Source organism: Ovis aries, chromosome 3 (assembly GCF_016772045.2).
Source record: "Ovis aries strain OAR_USU_Benz2616 breed Rambouillet chromosome 3, ARS-UI_Ramb_v3.0, whole genome shotgun sequence".
NCBI lineage: Eukaryota > Metazoa > Chordata > Mammalia > Artiodactyla > Bovidae > Ovis > Ovis aries.
The window spans coordinates 147,013,660-147,034,744 of record NC_056056.1 but is presented as its reverse complement, the minus strand read 5'-3'; the positions used below and the strand labels follow the sequence as shown (position 1 = coordinate 147,034,744).

The following is a 21,085-nucleotide window of genomic DNA, read 5'->3' as shown; positions in this document are numbered from 1 at the left end:
GTCAAAACTCAACATGAATCAGCCACAGGTATACAAACAGCCCCTCCCTTTTGAACCTCCCTCCCATCTCTGTCCCCATCCCACCCCTCTAGATTAATACAGAGCCCCTCTTTGAGTTTCCTGAGCCGTATAGCAAATTCCTGTTGGCTATCTTTTTGACATATCATTTAATTGGTGAGTTTTGTACTTCTTCCTTTGCACCTTCAATCAAATCAGTAAGCTAGTTCATTTTATTCTGTGAACTTTATTTCAAATCCATTGCTGTTCTCCATCCTTACTGCCATAGCCTCCTCAATCAAGTCACTGCCATCTCTCTTCTGGATTCTTTCAAGAGTTTCCCAACGCAATCTTATTTTCCTCCAATTTTGTCCTTTCAATTTCTTTTCCTACCCTGAACAATACTCCTGCCATGGTGAAAGCACAAATCTTCATATGTCACTATTTTAAGCAAAACTCCGCACTGGCCACCTTGTTTTCCTTATGTAAAATCCAAAGTCCCTAAAATGACTTACAATGCCCTTCATGATGTGATCTTGGCTCACCTTTCCTGCTTTATCTCCCACCTGTCATGTAATTGTACTGTAAGTCAGCTACCATATTGCCTTGAGGACTATAGCTTTATTCTGCTAGCTCCTGGGACTATTGTTGGCAGATAGCCCTCAGCTGTCATCCCTTTTCAGAACTGCCTTAGCTAAAGAGAATTCTCTCACGCAAAGTCATACCACTCTCCATTCCCCAAAATACTTTCATTCAATGACTGGTCCACATGGAGAAATGAAGACCTGGTCCCATTATCTCAACTTGGAACTCTCTGAGGGACATCTCAGCTCCAAAACCCTTGTGGCTTTGGCTGAGCCCTCTGTTGACACTGCATCACAGCCCAACTTTTCTCTCTGCTCAGTACTGTTTCCTTCCTAACCTTCCATACTCCCTAGTAAAGAGTGCTCTCTAATAGCCCTTCCTCACACTAATCTCAGTCTCAGAATCTGCTTCCTGAGGAATCCAATGTGCATGAACTCTGTTTTGTACTACTGGCTCTGTTTATACTGAATATTGTTTAATTTCTAGAATGTTTGTCTTGCTCTCTGTTACGTCCAGGCCGGTGCTTTCCAAAATAGAAGAAAGGCTTCTCTCATTATTTCCCTATCCCCCAAAGTTCCCTTTTCAATGTATTCTCATAGTAGCCTACGTATTCCTCAGTATAGCACTTAAAATTCAGCACTATAACATCCCTAGACTGCAATCTTTATGTTTACTTTCATATCCCCAGTGCTTGTCAGAGGTTCAACAAATAAATGTTAAATTCATTCATTCATAATAGGGTGGCTTCATCAGAAGGTCCAAAATCCAATGGCTAAGACACGTTCTCCAACAGTGCCGTCTGCTTTTGGTCCACTCTACTAAAGTTCACCTTAATAGGAATCTCCCTTGGGTTTGCATCACTCAAGTTTGCCTATTTCGTTCTTTTTCTGTCTTTTCATGGCTGTCTACCAATCCCCTTCACATAAATATATTTATTCTTTAGACATGTTAATATATTTAACTAGTTAAACATAGTGTTGCCAGCATGGGTGCAGTTGTGTCTCTTTGAAGTGATTTTAATATATTATTTTTGGCCTCATCTGCTTTTGTTGATTTTATGCTTCATTTTTTCCCCCCAAGTTCTTGTGGAGGTTGGTAACTCACTCCTATAATTCCCATGATTTGGCTGCCAATAACAACAAGGATTATATTAAGATTTTTCTCTCTTGGCTTTTTCTGGTTTGCAATAAAACAAACAACATTTTCCAACTGTTCACTGCAGAAAACTGACGCTAATGGAGAGATAGTAAGGAACAAGAAGTAGATTCAGAATGCCAGAAATGTGAAAAATGACACCTCATTAAGATCTGAAAAATACCTGAAGACTAACTATGCTTGTAAAGCACTCATTTCCATCTGCAGAGCACTCAGGCCTCAGGGCTTGTCCTGCTCAGAACCCTGATCAGTAGCTTCTCTCAGTGCCCCAAACCAGAGCATACTTCTCAGTCCTTCCTGCTCTTACTCACCGGTAAACACTTCCTCGTTTACACATTTGCCTCCATTCTTCCCTTTCCTCCTTCTTATCCACTTCCTGTACCTCCTGGGCTTCTTCCACTTTCACTGTGCCGTTTTGTTTCATTATTGTTTGAATATCTGTCTCACTAGACTGTGAACTACTTTGGGTAGAGACTTTATCTTCTGGGTCCCTAACATACAAAGCAGAGTTCAAACACAGTAGATACACAATAGCTATTGACTTAATAACCAAATATCCTAGAATATGTTTATTTTTATAGTTCAAATTTATCTTCTTATTAATCTCAAAAAAGCACTCGAACCTAATTAAGCAATTAAAATTTTAAATAGTCTAGAAAGATGTATGCTTATGACAGATTTAAGTAAAATCATTTACCTATGATAGTCATCTAAATTTTCTAGAAACTCTAGTACTAGTGGTGAAAGACATCATTGATATATACCCTCTCATTTGGCACGTAAGTGTATATCTTTATTTTATAACTACCCTTTGAAGGGATATGAAACTATGTTTTTAAGATACCATTTAATTATTGAGTTGTAAAACTAATGTTTCTCCTAAAAAGAAATTTCAAGTTACTTTTTTCTAATGAAGAAATGTAATAAAAAATGCATCATTTAATTTCCTTGTTCTTAATATTATTTTATCAACAGATGTATTGTGAATAATAATTTAGTCTTTTCAATTCAAGGAATATTTTTGATTACCTATAATATGTCCATTTAACACAAAAGCAATGATCTATTTTGGGTGGGATAAATGTTGAATTGGTTTTCTATGATATTGCTTTTTTTTTGCATAATACTCTTATATACATATGCCCTTCTAAAAATTCTAAACTAAAATATAATATTAGCATACAAATTTGGAGACTAATTTCCTGAGCAAACCAAGCTTGAAGACTGTGGATACTCTGTTGTTCTAATCTCAGAGCAACTTGCATTTGATTATGATGAGAGATTATTTCAACTGATAAGGGGAGAATATTACATCACAAGCACAGTTGAAATTTTTATCTCTAGTTCAGAAACCAGAAAAAACACTTGCTTTCTGTATATATAAGGCATAGATGGTAAAAGGGAAGTGCAGTTTCAGATTAGAAACAGCCTTAATCTAGTTTAATGAAACTCACATAAGAACAACAAAATGATGGGAAAAGTTTGGGCTGAGAGTTTGAGAAGTCCCTGTCACACAGTTCAGTTTTGCCTTTTAGTGATGACTTGGAAAGATTGTTTTACTCCTCTGGTCTTCGGTTTGCACTCACTCATTCATCCAAGCGACAGATATTCATGGAATGGCTACTCTGTGCCAGGAACCATTTTGGCGTGTGGGTATAGAATAAGGCTCAAAAGGCTCTCAAGGAATTTATAGCCATCAGTGAAATATTTCTGAAAACAAGCTTATATTACTGGATTATCGTTTGTAGGCTATGTAGTCTTAATTATTGCATATATTCAGTGAATCTCCTAGAATTCAATTTGAATTTTCCTATTTTGCTTGTGCCATATAAAATATTTTATATTTATTGGTGTGGTAAGTTATATTCTCCAAATAAGTTTTGTACTTATAAAGTTTGTATCATATAAATGTGGATGTGTGTTCAGTCGTTCAGTCATGTCCAACTCTTTGTGATTCCTTGGACTGTAGCACACCAGGCTCCTCTGTCCATGGGATTTTACTGGCAAGAATACTGGAGTGGGTTGGCATTTTCTACTCCAAGGGAGCTTCCCCACCCAGGTATCAAAACTGTATCTCCTGTGTCACCTGCATTAGTAGGCAGATTATTTATCACTGTGCTACCTGGGAAGCCATTTTTTATTATAATACACTATTTGCTGTGAAAAATTGGAAAAATACAGAAAAATATATTCCACATAAAAGCAGCTTTTACTTCTATGACCTCATAAGAATTTTTGTTACTCATGTGTTTTTCTTATCTACTTTCAGTAGTTCATTAGACATGTACTTTTTTGGTTATTTTTGCAAAATTTGGATCAAAATCCTGCTGTTTTATGTTTTACTTTTATACATTATGACTAATTTATTATTTCCTCATCTACAAACTACCAAACAAATTTCAAGGATTTCTTTGCCAATTTGGTGAATAAAAGGAATTAATCTATTTTTTAATTTATTACTTTGAACACCAGTGAAATTGAAATACATTTAATTTTTTTATTATGAAATAAGAATACAGAGCATAGATAACAATATAATGAACATTCATGTATCCAAAAGTAAGCTTAAGAAAAAAAGTTACAGATACAATTCTAGCCTTCAATGTATTCTTCCTGGATGCATTTCTACTCTTTCCTCTCCCCAGAGGTAACCACTGGCTAGAATTTATCAGTCCCATGCATAATTTTTATACTTTACTATGCAACTTAGCGTGTTTAGTATTAGAGTATTGATATCCCAGTAGGTTATGTGTCCTGCTGCTGCTGCTAAGTTGCCTCAGTCATGTCCGACTCTGTGAGATGGCATAGATGGCAGCCCGCCAGGCTCCCCCATCCCTGGGATTCTCCAGGGGAGAACACTGGAGTGGGTTGCTATTTCCTTTTCCAATGCATGAAAGTGAAAAGTGAAAGTGAAGCCGCTCAGTTGTGTCCGACTCTTCGCGACCACATGGACTGCAGCCTACCAGGCTCCTCCGTATATGGGATTTTCCAGGCAAGAGTACTGCTGCAACTTTTTAAAAGCCCAGTTATGTTGATTCGAGCTTCCCAGGTGGCACTAGTGATGAAAAACTCACCTGCCAATGCAGGGAAAAAAAGAGATGCAGGTTTGATCCCTGGGTCAGGAAGATCTCCTGGAGAAGGGCATGGCTACCCAGTCCAGTATTCTTGCCTGGAGAATCCCATGGATGGAGGAGCCTGGAGGGCTTACAGTCCATAGTGTCACAAAGAATTGGATACAACTGAAGAGACTTAGCATGCATGCATTCATGAAGCTCTTGTTCAGTAATTTTCAAAGATTTATGTAAGTCTAATACATAAATATATGAAATATAAGTGTTGATGGAAATTCAAGTGGTTTTCATTTTCATTATAAGCAAAAAAGGCCAAATTGAACATTTTAATACAAATTTCCTATGCATATGTGAGAGTGTCTCCAAGGAATATCCTTAGAAAGAAACTGCTGGGTCATAATGCTTACATTGTCAACTCTATAGATACTTCCATATAGATTTCCAAAGTGATTTTTTTTTTTTTGATTCACAGTCTCACAGGTATTATATAAGTATTCTATATTTCTTATATCCATGATAAGTCATTTCAGTTGTGTCTGACTCTTTGCCATCCCATGGACTGTAGCCTGCCAGGCTCCTCTGTCCATCCATTCTCCAGGCAAGAATACTGGAATGGACTGCCATGCCCTTCCTCCAGGGGGGTCTCCCAACCCAGGGATTGAGCCCAAGTCTCTTGCATCTCCTGCACTGAAGGAGAATTCTTTACCCACTGAGCCATCTGGGAAGCCCCTATAGTTCTTACAGTTGCTCTATATTCTAGGAAATCATTGGCATTATCAAATTTTACATATTTGGTTAATGTGAGGGGTGTGAAATCATATCTCATTATGACTTTGATTTGTGATTCTGTTTTAAGTGGGGCTGAGCATCTTTGTACGGTTCTTCTGTTTATTCTTGCCACCTCTTCTTAACATCTTCTGCTTCTGTTAGGTCCATACCATTTCTGTCCTTTATCGAGCCCATCTTTGCATGAAATGTTCCCTTGGTATCTCTAATTTTCTTGAAGAGATCTCTAGTCTTTCCCATTCTGTTGTTTTCCTCTATTTCTTTGCATTGATTGCTGAAGAAGGCTTTCTTATCTCTTCCTGCTATTCTTTGGAACTCTGCATTCAGATGCTTATATCTTTCCTTTTCTCCTTTGCTTTTCACTTCTCTTCTTTTCACAGCTATTTGTAAGGCCTCCCCAGACAGCCATTTTGCTTTTTTGCATTTCTTTTCTTTGGGGATGGTCTTGATCCCTGTCTCCTGTACAATGTCACAAACCTCTGTCCATAGTTCATCAGGCACTCTATCTATCAGATCTATTCCCTTAAATCTAGTTCTCACTTCCACTGTATAATCATAAGGGATTTGATTTAGGTCATACCTGAATGGTCTAGCGGTTTTCCCTACTTTGTTCAATTTCAGTCTGAATTTGGTAATAAGGAGTTCATGATCTGAGCCATAGTCAGCTCCTGGTCTTTTTTTTGCTCACTGTATAGAGCTTCTCCATCTTTGGCTGCAAAGAATATAATCAATCTGATTTCAGCGTTGACCATCTGGTAATGTCCATGTGTAGAGTCTTCTCTTGTGTTGTTGGAAGAGGGTGTTTGCTATGACCAGAGCATTTTCTTGGCAAAACTCTATTAGTCTTTGCCCTGTTTCATTCCATATTCCAAGGCCAAACTTGCCTGTTATTCCAGGTGTTTCTTGACTTCCTACTTTTGCATTCCAGTTCCATAGAATGAAAAGGACATCTTTTTTAGGTGTTAGTTCTAAAAGGTCTTGTAGATCTTCATAGAACTGTTCAACTTCAGCTTCTTCAGCGTTACTGGTTGGGGCATAGACTTGGATTACTGTGATATTGAATGGTTTGCCTTGGAGACAAACAGAGATCATTCTATCATTTCTGAGAATGCATCCAAGCACTGCATTTCAGACTCTTTTGTTGACCATGATGGCTACTCCATTTCTTCTGAGGGATTCCTGCCTGAAGTAGTAGATATAATGGTCATCTGAGTTAAATTCACCCATTCCAGTCCATTTTAGTTCGCTGATCCCTAGAATGTTGACATTCACTCTTGCCATCTCTTGTTTGACCACTTCCAATTTGCCTTGATTCATGGACCTGCCATTCCAGGTTCCTATGCAATACTGCTCTTTACAGCATCGGACCTTGCTTCTATCACCAGTCACATCCACAGCTGGGTATTGTTTTTGCGTTGGCTCCCTCTCTTCATTCTTTCTAGAGTTATTTCTCCACTGATGTCCAGCAGCATATTGGGCACCTACTGACCTGGGGAGTTCCTTGTTCAGTATCCTATCTTCACAATCCGGATAATCACGATGGTGTGATCACTCATCTAGAGCAGGACATCCTGGAATGTGAAGTCAAGTGGGCCTTAGATAGCATCACTATGAACAAAGTTAGCAGAGGTGATGGCATTCCAGTTGAGCAATTTTAAATCCTGAAAGATGATGATGTGAAAGTGCTGCACTCAATATGCCAGCATATTTGGAAAACTCAGCAGTGGCCACAGGACTCAAAAAGGTCAGTTTTCATTCCAATCCCAAAGAAAGGCAATGCCAAAGAATGCTCAAATTGCCACATAATTGCACTCATCTCACATGCTAGTAAAGTAATGCTCAAAATTCTCCAAGCCAGGCTTCAGCAATACGTGAACCGTGAGCTTCCTGATTTTCAAGCTGGTTTTAGAAAAGGCAGAGGAACCAGAGATCAAATTGCCAGCATCCGCTGGATCATGGGAAAAGCAAGAGAGTTCCAGAAAAACATCTATTCCTGCTTTATTGACTATGTCAAAGCCTTTGCCTGTGTGGATCACAATAAACTGTGGAAAGTTCTTAAAGAGATGGGAATACCAGACCACCTGACCTGCCTCTTGAGAAATCTGTATGTAGGTCAGGAAGCAACAGTTCGAACTGGACATGGAACAACAGACTGGTTTCAAACAGGAAAAGGAGTACATCAAAGCTGTATATTGTCACCCTGCTTATTTAACTTCTATGCAGAGTACATCATGAGAAACGCTGGACTGGAAGAAACACAAGCTGGAATCAGGATTGCCGGGAGAAATATCAATCACCTCAGATATGCAGATGACACCACCCTTATGGCAGAAAGTGAAGAGGAACTAAAAAGCCTCTTGATGAAAGTGAAAGTGGAGAGTGAAAAAGTTGGCCTAAAGCTCAACATTCAGAAAACAAAGATCATGGCATCTGGTCCCATCACTTCATGGGAAATAGATGAGGAAACAGTGGAAACAGTGTCAGACTTTATTTTGGGGGCTTAAAAATCACTGCAGATGGTGAGTACAGCCATGAAATTAAAACATGCTTACTCCTTGGAAGGAAAGTTATGACCAACCTAGATAGCATATTCAAAAGCAGAGACATTACTTTGCCGACTAAGGTCCATCTACTCAAGGCTATGGTTTTTCCAGTGGTCATATATGGATGTGAGAGTTGGACTGTGAAGAAAGCTGAGTGCCAAAGAATTGATGCTTTTGAACTGTGGTGTTGGAGAAGAATCTTGAGAGTCCCTTGGACTGCAAGGAGATCCAACCAGTCCATTCTGAAGGAGATCAGCCCTGAGATTTCTTTGGAAGGACTGATGCTAAAGCTGAAACTCTAGTACTTTGACCACCTCATGCGAAGAGTTGACTCATTGGAAAAGACTCTGATGCTGGGAGGGATTGGGGGCAGGAGGAGAAGGGGACGACAGAGGCTGAGATGGCTGGATGGCATCACTGACTTGATGGACGTGAATCTGAGTGAACTCTGGGAGTTGGTGATGGACAGGGAGGCCTGGCGTGCTGTGATTCATAGGGTCGCAAAGAGTCGGACACGACCGAGCAACTGAACTGAACTGAACTGAGCATCTTTGATAGATTTAAATGGCATTTTATCTTCTGTAAATGCCTTTTATGTCTTTTACACATATATAAACTAGACTATCTTTTTCTTAACAATTTATGATAGTTTTTTACATATTCTTATTAAATTTTCTTGGTTATGTGTGTTGCAAAAAACTTCAGCTTGGGGTCATCTTTTAACTTGGTTGGTTGGGTCTTTGTATACATGTTAAAATTTTAATATATTTGAATTTAACAGTCTTTTCCTTTATTTATTTTCTACTTTAATTTGGAGGATAATTGCTTTACAATGTTGTATTGTTTCTGCCATTCAACAACATGAATCAGCCATAAGTATACATATGTGCGCTCCTTCCTGAGTGCCCCTTCCGCCCCCCACCCCTCATCCTACCTCTCTAGATTGTCACAGAGCCCTGTACTGGGCTCCCTGTTAATCTTTTCCTTTATGAACTGTTATGAGTATGTCTTACCTTTCAGTATCTTAATGTCATAAAATTTCATTTCTCCCTCAAAACTTTCAAAATATTTAATTTTTTCATAGAAAATTGCTCAATGGAATTTATTTTTTAATATGATGTCTGAAGTAAAGGTTTTAATATTTCTTCCTACAACCAATAGTCTCAGATTCATTTATCAAATAAATAATCTATTCTCTTTCCACTGTTACACACTGCAACATCTCTCATATAATTTCCATATATGTAAGGGTATGTTTCTGGGTTCCAGATACTCTTTCATTGGGTTTTTGCACAGATTAGCTCTTACAGCATAATAACAGTCAACACATTGCTTCATATACCTTTGTATACCTTCATACACCTTGCATTAGGACACCAGGGTGACAGGATGAGTGGAGTCTGAAGTCCAAATCCTGCCTTTGTGCACCCTGATACAGAACAGTGTCTGCCTAGAAGGAGGTGCACATTTTTCTAATTCACAGGAAGACATTGCCAGGCGCTTTTTCCACATTGGCAAACTGATAAAGGCTGTTAAGACTCCCTGATTCAATGTCTAATTGGGCAATTCTGCTTTGTCCTTTTTCAAAAGTGTCTCTTCTGTTCTAGGCCTGTCTGTTTCATTAGAAAAAAAAAAAAATGCTATCTTGCTTAGATTTTCATTAGTCTGGTTTTTTATTACTCTGTGGGGTAATTGGCATCTTTTTGGTAGTTAAACTTCTCATTAATTGATGTGGCCTATTCACTTATTTATACCTTGTTAATAATGCCTTTCAATATAGTTTAATAATTTCTTCATAAAGGTTTTAGAAATATTTTTGGAATGTATTCCCAGTTCTCTCTCTCATTTTTATTACTGTACCCTCATATACACAGAAAATTACATTTTATAACTATGTATTACAATTTTTGTATAATTATGAATATACTTTTCTTATACTTATTACCCATTCACAGTGAATTTCTGGCTCAAAAATTTAATCCATTTTTCTTCTGGGGTACCTGTAGAGTGTGATTTCCCCTCACTGATTTGTAACAACTTTTAAAAGATTTAGCCTAATTGTTTTTGTCATATGTATTATATTTTTTGTTCAGTTTGACATTTGCTTTTTTAGTTTTATGTTTTCTTTGATTGCAGAAAATTTGAATTTTTATGGAGTCACATATATCAATCTGTAGTTTCTTTCTTAGTTTTTATGTTTCCTTATACCAAGATTGGGAGAAGGCAATGGCACCCCACTCCAGTACTCTTGCCTGGAAAATCCCATGGACAGAGGAGCCTGGTAGGCTGCAGTCCATGGGGTCCCGAAGAGTCACACATGACTGAGCGACTTCACTTTCACCTTTCACTTTCAGGCATTGGAGAAGGAAATGGCAACCCACTCCAGTGTTCTTGCCTGGAGAATCCTGGGGACAGGGGGGAGCCTGGTGGGCTGCTGTCTATGAGATCGCACAGAGTTGGACATGACTGAAGCGACTTAGCAGCATACCAAGATAAAATAACTGTTAATTTACATTTTATTTTTAGTTACTTTCATTAACTTTTTAATCTAGCTGGAATTTGTTTTGGTAATTTGATGCAATTAGCAATGTCTGTTTTATTTTTTTCTTCCCAGGAAGCTAGTGAACTGTTCCAGAACCATTTGATTTTCCACTGAACACTACTTCTATTATGAATTTGTGCTTGAAGTTTGCCTTTTCATTCTGTTAACTATACTGGAGTGGGTAGCCTATCCCTTCTCCAGGGGACCCAGGAATCAAACCGGAGTCTCCTGCACTGCTGGTAGATTCTTTACCAACTGAGCTATGAGGGAAGCCCTAAGGTAAACACTGCCATGACTTGATTAAAGTGGTAGAGTATAAAGAACCTTCAGTTTGAGGTTAAGACATCTACTTGCATTTAAGTCCTGACTCAACTTCCCAACCCTGTGACACCAACAATGCTTTCCTTAAATTAGACTCCTCTAAATCTCCATTTCCTCAACAGTAAAAGAAGGGTAAGCAGCTGTCTTACCCATTTCAAAATTGTCGTCAGAACTGGATACCGGAAGTGAAATAAAAGGATTTAAATTGTGAAGTACTAACTTCTAGTTCAATCTTCTTTGTGAATGACCTCACCCCTATTCCAGGACAGATCTGAAGGCAATAGGTCATCTCTGCCCAGCCTTGTCCTTCTTTTTTCTTGCCCAGGTTTCTCTTCTTGAAAAACACATTACTATATATATATTTTTCAAACACTTTAGTAATTTTGAATATCAACAGAATAGGTCACCTGTTCATATCATTTACCATGTGTTTGTTTCTCTTTAGTTTCAATTGCAATGAGAATCCATTACTTTTTGGTGTGCCCCAATTTTCAGAATCTTACCTAGTGCAAACTCAAATTTTCAAAAGCTAATTTTCGTGGCCTTTTGGTCAACAGAGACTCAGTTAACAGGAAAAATGTCTTTATCTCCTTTCCTACAAACAAGTCGCAGCAACCATAGAAAAGCACATTTTGGTTGCTTAACTATGTCCATCCTTGGGGGCCGGGGGGTGGGAATTCCTCATCTCCCAATAGGGGGAACTCCAAAGAGAACGTTTTCCTAAAAGGGGCCAACTGGGCGGCGTTCTCTTTTCCCAAGGCCCCGATTTATATTCTTGGATCTGGAGATCTGCGGCGGCTTCTTTCTTCTTCCTAGTTCCCAGAGGTTCCGCGGGCTGCAGGAGACCAGGCTGGCGGGTCAGGGGGTGGCCCGGGGTGAGGACCGCACGCCTCCCGGGCCTCTGAAGTGCCAGGGGCCTGGGCGGTCGGCAGAGTCCGCTGAGTCGGTTTCTTCCGCGCGACTCCCGGCCCCACCACCGGGGCAGGCGGGATCCGGTCCCGGGAGGCTGCGCCCACCCAGGGTCTCGACTCGGCCGCGCGGGGGCCACGGGCGCGGCCTCACTCGGGCGGGCCGCTCTCGCTGAGTCCTGCCCACCCGGCAAGGTTCTGCGCTGGGCCACACCTCGGCCTTCTCTCCTGCAGGCTCCTGCTCGGGGTTTTGGCCTTGCGTGGGGGAGGAGGACGCTGAGGAGGAGGGCTCCGAGAGAGGGCGGGAGCCGCCGCCTTCGCATAAACAGGCGGGCGTGGGTGCTGATGCGGCTGGCTGTGAGTGCTGGCTACGGCCGGTGAGCTGGGCTCGTCTCCTTCCTTCCCGGAGCGGCCTGCCTTAGTGCGGGAGGGGCGGCCGGTTTGGAGCAGGGTCGGTCATGGCCAGCGGCAGCTGCCAGGGGTGCGAGGAGGAGGACGAGGAATCTCTGAAGAAGTTGATAGTTAGGCTGAACAATGTCCAGGAAGGAAAACAGATAGAGACGCTGGTTCAAATCCTGGAGGATATGCTGGTGTTTACATACGCCGATCACGGTAATCTTTTGTCTGGAAACTGTTCCTTACCGCCCGCACCGCCCGCCGCTCCCCCCCACCCGCCCCGCTCCCCCGCCTCCCGCTTTCCCAGGCCTTTTAAACAAACTTTCTCCTCCCAACTTTGTGGCCACACAGACCTGCACTCTTGAGAAGTCGAAAGCTCTCTACTTCTTGGGGCAAACAAGAGCTGACAATTCTAAAATTCTAGGAAGGTCTTGCGCTCACTTCTTCTGCTTTCTCCCTCCTCTTCAGACTTAAAAGGGGTGCCATGAATCGTGACTTTGCTCCTTTTCCTTAACCCCCTTCTTTTCCAGCCTCCAAGTTATTTCAAGACAAAAATGTCCACGTGCCTCTGTTGATCGTCTTGGACTCGTATATGAGAGTCGCAAGTGTGCAGCAGGTAAAAGAGTTGCTTTCATTTCGCCCATTTCCCCTTCTTCGGAAATAGGTGTTTTTCTACTGATACTTTGTACCCAGAGTTCAGGGTTATTTCTGAGATTTGTCCTGACAAACCAGTCTGTGGTTTTAAGATAGGAAGCATTGTTAAATCATTATCAAATGTTAACGGTGTAAGAGGGCCTACTCTGTGCTCCTTAATTATCATTAAGATGTAACTTTATATAATTAACTGACAGAATATGGATGGTGAGGGGAGGGAAATAATAATGGGTTGAGGTTTGGTTTCTTTCATTAGCTAGATTTGTTCCTAAGTGTTTAAAAGAAATTATTCTAAGATTCTTCCCAATGTACAGCATGTTCTAGAGATGACACCATTGTGAATAGTTTGGGAAAGAGGAATAATGAACAGTAATAGAATTAATAATTAAATTAATGAATTGAAGTTACTGGCAAACTCATAGGTTTAAGGGTTTCTTTTTTAAACTTGAAGACAGATTTCTAACCTTCAGTTGTAGTACACCTTGTATTATCTTAAGAGAGTAATGTTTTAGGAGTCCCTTGTAAGTTTAAATCTGTACTTCTCAACTATTTTTATATAAAATGAATGTAAAAGTGAACCTTTTAGAACCTGTGTCATAGGAAACCCTGAAATTTGTTAAATATATCAGATATATTTGAAAAGGAGCCTTAAGACGAAAATTAAGTCTGATACACCGTCAAAACAAAATTACTGCTTAAGGTTAACTTCCTTTGTAGATTTTGAGATTTGGGGAACTTCTTTGTAGATTTTGAGATTTGGGTAGTGCTAGTTTTCTCATTTGCATGTTAGATTCTAAACGGAAAGAGAATTGAACCTTGAACTCTATCGAGGTGCAATGTTTCTTAATATCTACTTGAGAGGCTAGACAGATGTAAGAATTATCTGAATCTCTGTCCGTATCAATTATCTTATGCTTATCTCTGTGTCCAGCTATGTCTAGCTTTGATGAACTATATGCCTAGCTTCTTTTATATGAAGATATATATATGTGAGATAAATGGTTACTTTTATTTTTCTTCAATTGAAGTATATCCCATCTGACTATTGATTTTCAGGCTGTTAGCAAATAAGATCAAGAAAAAAACAGAGGCATGATAAAGACACTGTTCTTTTAACACCCAGTGTCTGAAATTTTGCCTATGAAACATTCAGTCTCCCGCACTGGCCTTTTGTGCTTGCTGCTCTCCACCCACATCATCCTTCTTACTCGCCTCTGCTTTGGTGTTCAAAATTGCATTGTCTGTCAGACCCCATTCCTTGGATTCTGTTCTTGGCAGAGTCTCCTCTGCCAGGCACAACTTTGAACACTGGGCCCTGGGTAGGCTTGGTCTGCAGAGGAGCTAGTGCTAGACTTGAGAATCCAAGGGAGTCTCCAACATACCCACCTCCTAATTTTTCCTCATTTTAGAAACTGCCAGATCCCAGACATGTTTGTTTTGGGTAGTTATGAATGTCATTCAATATCCTTGCCCAGTAGGTACCAAAGACAAAGTATGGAAGAAAATAAGGAATTGTCTTTTGATTTGGTGATTTAATGGAATAGAATTACTTGTTGCAGCGCAGTATATTAACCTGCAAAAGGCATTATGTTTGTGTAGTTATCATTTGATTCTTGATGAAATCTGCTTCCCTTTCAGAAATCTCACTGAATATTTTTTTCTCAGAGTAAGTAGCTCATTTAGGACCACAGAGCTAGTAACAGAGTCAGAACTCAAGTTTCACACACCTTCAAAATCTTTTTTTCATAATATAATAGGTGCTGAATTCACAAACTTTTTATATAACTAAAGAGTATAGTGGTTTGGCACAAATATTGTGGCCATGCTTTGCCTACTGATGTTATTGATTTAAATTATCATTGATCTTATCAAAGGGATGTTTTAATACTCTACTTAAAAGAAAATATTGTCTTCTTCAAATTTATGCATATTACTGGTGAAATTAATATAGATATACTTTAAAGCTTTATACATTGAATCGGCTGAAAGTACTGAAGTAAAAGCACTTGATGAATTTAGGGAATTAAATTACCCTTCAAAAATGAACATCAAGGTTTGTTTTCAGAATTTAACATGACATTCCTGACTCTGAATTTTTATTTTCAATGTCTTTTCGTACTTTATTAGTTCTCCTTAATAAATCATAGTCTTTAGACAATTGGTAGTTAGGCTATTTGTCTTATAAATCTCTTTTCCTGCAAGTCATCTGAACATTTCTCTGTGTTCTTCAGTTTTACATTACTTTATTCACACAGTTTCCATCTTTGATTTGAGTGAAATATATGCAAGTGACTAAAATTTTCTTTAAACCCTAGATGTTTCCCATTGTGCGTTAATTATATAACTTGAGTTTACAGAATAATTATAATTGTATTACGACTGTCCAAGATGGGAGGTTTCTTTTTTTGAAAGATAAGCTTTTAATTGAATACATTAATACCTCTACTTTGCAGCTAGCGATTCTGTTTAATCATAGAAGCTCAGTTGCTTCAGTCTTTTTGCAAAGCAATTTTACTGATGCTGCTATTTCACCAACCAAAGCAAAACAGGTTTTCTCCTTGAGTCAGCCATGCAGGTGCAGAGATGAGTATAGCATCCTGTGTGATTTATGATTTATTTCCCACCAGAAACTGTTCCAAATGTTACTTTTGAAATACTTAGATGAAAAAAATCTTGATATATTTTATGAAAGCACAGAAATAGCCAGTTTCTATGGCATCTGGATTGTCAATATCTGTTCGGCTTATGTGGAGGAGGATGTCTACTCAAATTTAGGTAAAAATAGCTGTCAAAAATTGCTTCCTTTTCAAGGAATTTGAAATTGTGTAAGAGGAAGTAATGACAGAGTAAAGCAATTCATGCTTAGTCCAGAAAAGATCTGGAAATAGTATTTGTAAAGAACTCTTGTATAAACACTTTTATCATATTAAATACCCCTTGTTTATTCCTGTAAACAATTAGGAAATGTGTGCCATTATTCCTCTTCAGATGCATAGAAATTTCTCCCCTGGTCATTCAACTCTGCCACTCAGCTCCAACTCACACATTCAGTCACATTTAGCAATGGGCCCCTCTCTGGCAGCCTCCTCAATATTTAGCATCTTATTTCTCTTCCTCATAGCTTATCAGTTTTATTTTTTTATTTTTTATTTTTTTAAATCTTTAATTCTTACATGCGTAAAGTTTCCATTTCACTGTTTTAAGTGACCAAATTTATAGTTCTTTTGACTCGTCACACTTTTTCTGTATTATATTCTTCCCTGAGCAACTCTAGCTGATAGTGAATCCAGCTTTCAAAATTCATATTAAATTTTGGTATTTATCACACATCATGGTTAGGCACTTCTCCATTAATCTGTAGAACTAGATATCTATGCATCTTCTTTTTCTGACCATATCGAGTGTAGTTTTGTAACATAGTAGAAAGAATTGAAGAGTTGTTACATTTGGAGAGAAATATATGGCAGAAAGAGTGAGTTAATCTCCAGTTTGGAATTAAAATATCATTAATATTTAAAAATGTATTTTTTAAAAGTAAAGAGCAACTTATTCAATCTGGCATCACTTGTATAAGTGAACTGAATGAAGGTATATTTAAAAGGCATCAGTAAAATCATAATTCATTTGGAAATATGAAAGACTTAAAGGACATTTGTGATGTCTTGACCTCATCAACACATATTTAGGTACACTGAAGAAGTCTAGAGGAGTCCATTGAAAGGTTCTACCTACTCTCCATCTCATAGTGCCTTTCTCTTTCACCTGTGAAAGATGTTACACTGTCATCAGACAGTGCTACTTCTCTTGCCGTTTGTCCTAGCTTTATTATCTGGGGAGCAGTCTTTCCTGATAATTTACACTTGGCTGTCAAAATTTCTGGCTTTTCCTAATCTTTCATTCCAAACTACTTCATTTCTTCTTTTAATTAAAGTCCCAAATATTTAAAATAAATTCTGTTAGGTGGATGTGCCTTAAAAAGTACAAAGCCCAGAGACTAGCCTTTCTTGTACGTCATAGTCTTGGTATGTCCTTTAAAACTATTTTTAAAGTTTTATTTTATTGCTTTTTATTTAGACAATAGGCAGTCTGTTTCCTTCATCATTCAGAAATGTTACTTTTGTATGCCTTTTCAGCAGATTTTTGGAGAAATATGTTTTCCAATTTTATGACTTGCTTTTCGAGTATAATTTTGTTATACTCCTTTTTAGTATAATTTTGTTTTAAAATAACTATTTTAAAATAATAGTCACCTAGTCTATTAATAATGAAGAGATTTTTGACTAAATATGTTCCATATATGAGTGTTTGTTTTAAAATGTGAATATTTGCCTTTCTTATTTTTAGGTGGGTTGGTCACTTTTATGCAAATTAATAGAAATCTGTCCAAATACAATGCAAAGCTTAATGGGACCCCATGATATTGGACATGATTGGGAAGTCCTTGGGGTTCACCAGTAAGTATGTAAAAATATACTGTACTAAATATCTGTATGACAGCCCTTTTCTTGATACGTTGTATTTGCACTTCAAGCCAAACTGATAAAAATCCTTTAAAATACATCTAGTTTTCCTTGAATCAATGATTTACATTTATAGACAGCTTAGAAAGCTAACATTTGAGGTAAAATGTTAGGTGTTGTTATTATTTTAATAATATAATAATAGTCATACAATTGATTAAATTGTAGGTTGTTGATGAATGCTTATGAATTCAAGTGAATAAAAGATTTCTTTCTTTTTTTTTTTTTAACTTTTTAATGGTAGAATTGACACAAAACACTGGCCTCCTAGGACAGAACCCTACCATCAATACAGGAGACTGAAGAGACCTGGGTTCAGTCCTTGGGCTGGGATGATCCCCTGGAGGAGGACCCAGCAACCCACTCCAGTATTCTTGCCTGGAGAGTCCCATGGACAGAGGAGCCTGGTGGCTACAGTCCATAGGGTTGCACCTAGCAGGACATGACTGAAGCGACTTAGCACATGCACAGGACACAAACCACTACTTCTTCAAAACAAACATATGGAAGCTAACATTTTCTCTAAATAGTAATTTAGAAATATATGCTTTACTGTCTTTAAAAAGCACATATATGTATATTCATATGTATATATTTAATGAGCTTAAACTGCAGCTTTCAAAATGAAGGAAAAAGAAGAAATTATTTTTCAGCACATTTGCAGCCAAATCTTGATAGCTATTTACTAGCTATGTTATTGCAGTTTTCAACACAATGACTTCTTAAATGAAACTAGTTCTTTAGCCATAATTAGTTAAGAAAATTTTTCCTGTGTTTACAAGAAAATCCTTTTTGGAAAACTTTGGATAACTGTTGGATAACATTTTTGTTTCTTGACATTTAATAAAATATCTTCTGTCATCAAGTTTAGGTGTTCTTTATACTTAATGTGACTTTTCTTTACCTGAGAAAAGTGAATACTATGATTTCCAAAGATATATTGCTGTGGAGAACATAATTAATGCAAAACTAAGTTTTACATCTGTATTAGTTTTAATCGTGGCTGCAAATTTAGACAAATAAAAGCTGTTTGTTCATAGGCGAATATACCTATGCTTGTGTATTTTTCCATCTTTGATGAATATGAGTTGCTGTTTTTCAGTTTCTAGCATTAAAGAGTGTGCTTTGCAAAGAGACTATTTACAAATAATAGATATTCTCATCTCCAAACTAATCCCTGAAATTCTATGTCAGTAAAAAAGAATACAGCATTTAACAAAAAATTAGGCAAAATATGCCTGCAATTAATAGTTATAGTTGTGTGTCCCTTGGTTTGGATGAGAATTTCCAAAATCCCCAAAGCTTTGTAATCTGTAACTTTAGGGAGACTTAGAAAACTTACTTAGTCATATTTTAGTATAAACTGAATGTTCCAGTTAACTTCCGTGAATGTTTCTGCAGGAAGTTTCTTTTCATTCATTTATTTGCTCACTCATCATTTATTCATCTTCTGTTCATCCTGTATTTATTACACCCCTCCTTTAGGCCAGAAGTAGTGTGAACAATATAGACATACTCTTCTCTATAGTGGAGTATATTAGATCATTTCCAGCCAATAGTTATTGTAAAACATATCTCCTTATATTCAAGGATTTTTTCCCCCCTAAAGGCTTACAGTACTATGGAGAAATCTCTTGTGTGGTAAGGAAGTCAGGAATAATGGGAATGATTCAAGAAGAGGTAGGGGCAGCATAGGTAGGAGGAGAAGTAACAGAGTTGAAGGAGTCTCTCAATTTCTTACTGCATCGCTGGAGACCATGTCTTGAGTTTCTTGAATCTAAGTGAAGCCATGGAAGCTCTATTTTCTAACAATAGAAAGCCAAGCAGCACTGGGTAGGAATAAACTATAGATTGTATATTTTAAAATTAATCTGCCCTGAGTAGGAATAGACCACAGACTATAGATTTTAAAATTAATAACTCAGGGGCTCAAATCAAATGTATTTGAACTAACTGAATATTACTGATAGACTAGGTTCACTTTCTGTAATGTCAATTTCTCTTTTAAAAATAGTAAAAAGTCAATAATTTAAATATTCAAATGGTTTTTAATTTTTGTATACAAGCTAACATTTTAATTATATCTCTATAATTTAATACATAAATATGTGTCACATAAAATTCACAAGTTTGTATCACATATAAAATGACTAATCCCTTAGTACGTTTAGTTCTGTATTATTTTGAATATAGAATTGAGTGAAATAGGTAATAATTGAACTTCAATATTTTGAGGAAAAAGTTATAACTTTTCTGTTGAGACTCATAATAATTCCCTGTTAATCATTGTAAGCCTGGCTCAGATTTATAGGGAAAAAACATATTAGCTTCAATATAGGGAATGAAGTGCAATGAGATAAATAAAAATGTAGATGAGTAAAAGACAATATCTAAAAGAGTAAACATCTAGGATGATCTTGATTTTTGTTTTTACTTACAGATTGATTCTTAAAATGCTAACGGTTCATAATGCCAGTGTCAACTTGACAACAGTTGGATTGAAGGCCTTAGATCTTCTCCTAAATTCAGGTAATATATATGCACATATTTTTAATGTTAACACAAGTTAAAAAATAATTTAAACCATTTACTGAATATATTTGAATTTAAAAAATATAATATTATAACCTCAATATTGATGATTTCCAAAATTCTGTGTATCCATTTTCCTTTTCTCTAAACTTTTTCTCTCAAAAATACTACCCAACATATTGGCCTTAAACATCACCTTGTATATTATTGCCAAATTTAATTTCTGTCCTCAGCTTTGCTCCTCTGATCTGATCCCACATCTCATGTTCCCATTAGTTTGTTGGCCATACATGTCCTGTCATGAGTATTTGTTCTCCATTGTATCTCTAATGTATTTTCTATAAAATATGTTCTAGAGTATGACAATAGTAATATGTCATAATAAAAATATATAGCTTTTCTTCTTTTGTGCTTGCTAAATGCTAGGTTTAACATGTAAAATACTTCATATGCTTTTAAAAGCATAATCCTCAAAACATTCCTTGAGTGAACCCTGAAACCAGAGAGATTGCCTCAGCAAAAAGCAGTAGAAGCAGGTTCTTATTTCACGTGTTAGGTTCTTTCCCTGAGTAAAATTCTGCTTGAAGGATAATGGACCTGGAAACAAAAAGTGTTGCTGTGGTACAATCATTGTGATCATTGCTGTGCTGGACACTTGCTATGATGTAAGATTCTAAGAAGAAAGACTGCTTACAGGGAAGCTGACCAGAAAGGATAGGGAGGCTTTCCTTCAACGTGTGAAGGGTCCTTTAGGTCAAGAGAACAGCATGTGCAGCATTGCAGAAGTCTAGGAGGAGAGCACGAGAGGAGCTGGAGGTGTGGGTGGTAAGATTTTAAACGCTTTCATAATCCCTGCCAAGTGATGAAGGCCCATTAGGAGAAAGAGAAAGGAAGACAGAGGGTGAAGATTAGAGAATGAAAGAAGAGGGATTGGAAAGGCCTGAAGGTCCTCACCACTTCACTAGACAGAGCCTTTTATTAAAATATGTAACAGAATGTGCTGACTAGTCTTGGCGGTTTAGTTGTTAAGTCGTGTCCGACTCTTGCGACCCCATGGACTGTAGCGCACCAGGCA

General features: G+C 37.7%; 2 protein-coding genes across 5 annotated transcripts in view; one reads left to right on the top strand and one right to left on the bottom strand.

The window, feature by feature from the left end:
- Nucleotides 1-8,067: 8,067 nt before the first annotated feature.
- LOC121819120 (uncharacterized) lies at nt 8,068-12,960 on the bottom strand. Its single transcript, XM_042246878.2, has 2 exons — nt 12,658-12,960; nt 8,068-12,435 (listed from the first exon to the last, which is right to left on the bottom strand). Exon 2 carries the CDS (start codon nt 12,229-12,231, stop codon nt 11,641-11,643), a length of 591 nt encoding a protein of 196 aa, XP_042102812.1. The 5' UTR covers nt 12,232-12,435; nt 12,658-12,960; the 3' UTR covers nt 8,068-11,640.
- The window catches only part of LRRK2 (leucine rich repeat kinase 2), a 213,335-nt gene continuing 204,507 nt past the window's right edge, over nt 12,258-21,085 (top strand). For 3 of the 4 annotated variants that reach the window (XM_042246875.1, XM_027967445.2, XM_060414098.1), the window contains exons 1-4: nt 12,258-12,520; nt 12,835-12,920; nt 17,303-17,412; nt 19,919-20,007. In XM_042246875.1, coding sequence (XP_042102809.1) covers nt 12,367-12,520; nt 12,835-12,920; nt 17,303-17,412; nt 19,919-20,007 — 439 coding nt within the window. In that variant the 5' untranslated portion in view covers nt 12,258-12,366. Of the gene's footprint in view, nt 12,521-12,834; nt 12,921-17,302; nt 17,413-19,918; nt 20,008-21,085 lie in introns of those variants that run through there. The other variant, XM_042246876.2, reaches the window with a different exon arrangement.

Coding starts and splice junctions, on each gene's coding strand:
- LOC121819120 (XM_042246878.2), bottom strand. CDS start 12,231: ATGCGAAGGCGGCGGCTCCCGCCCTCTCTCGGAGCCCTCCTCCTCAGC.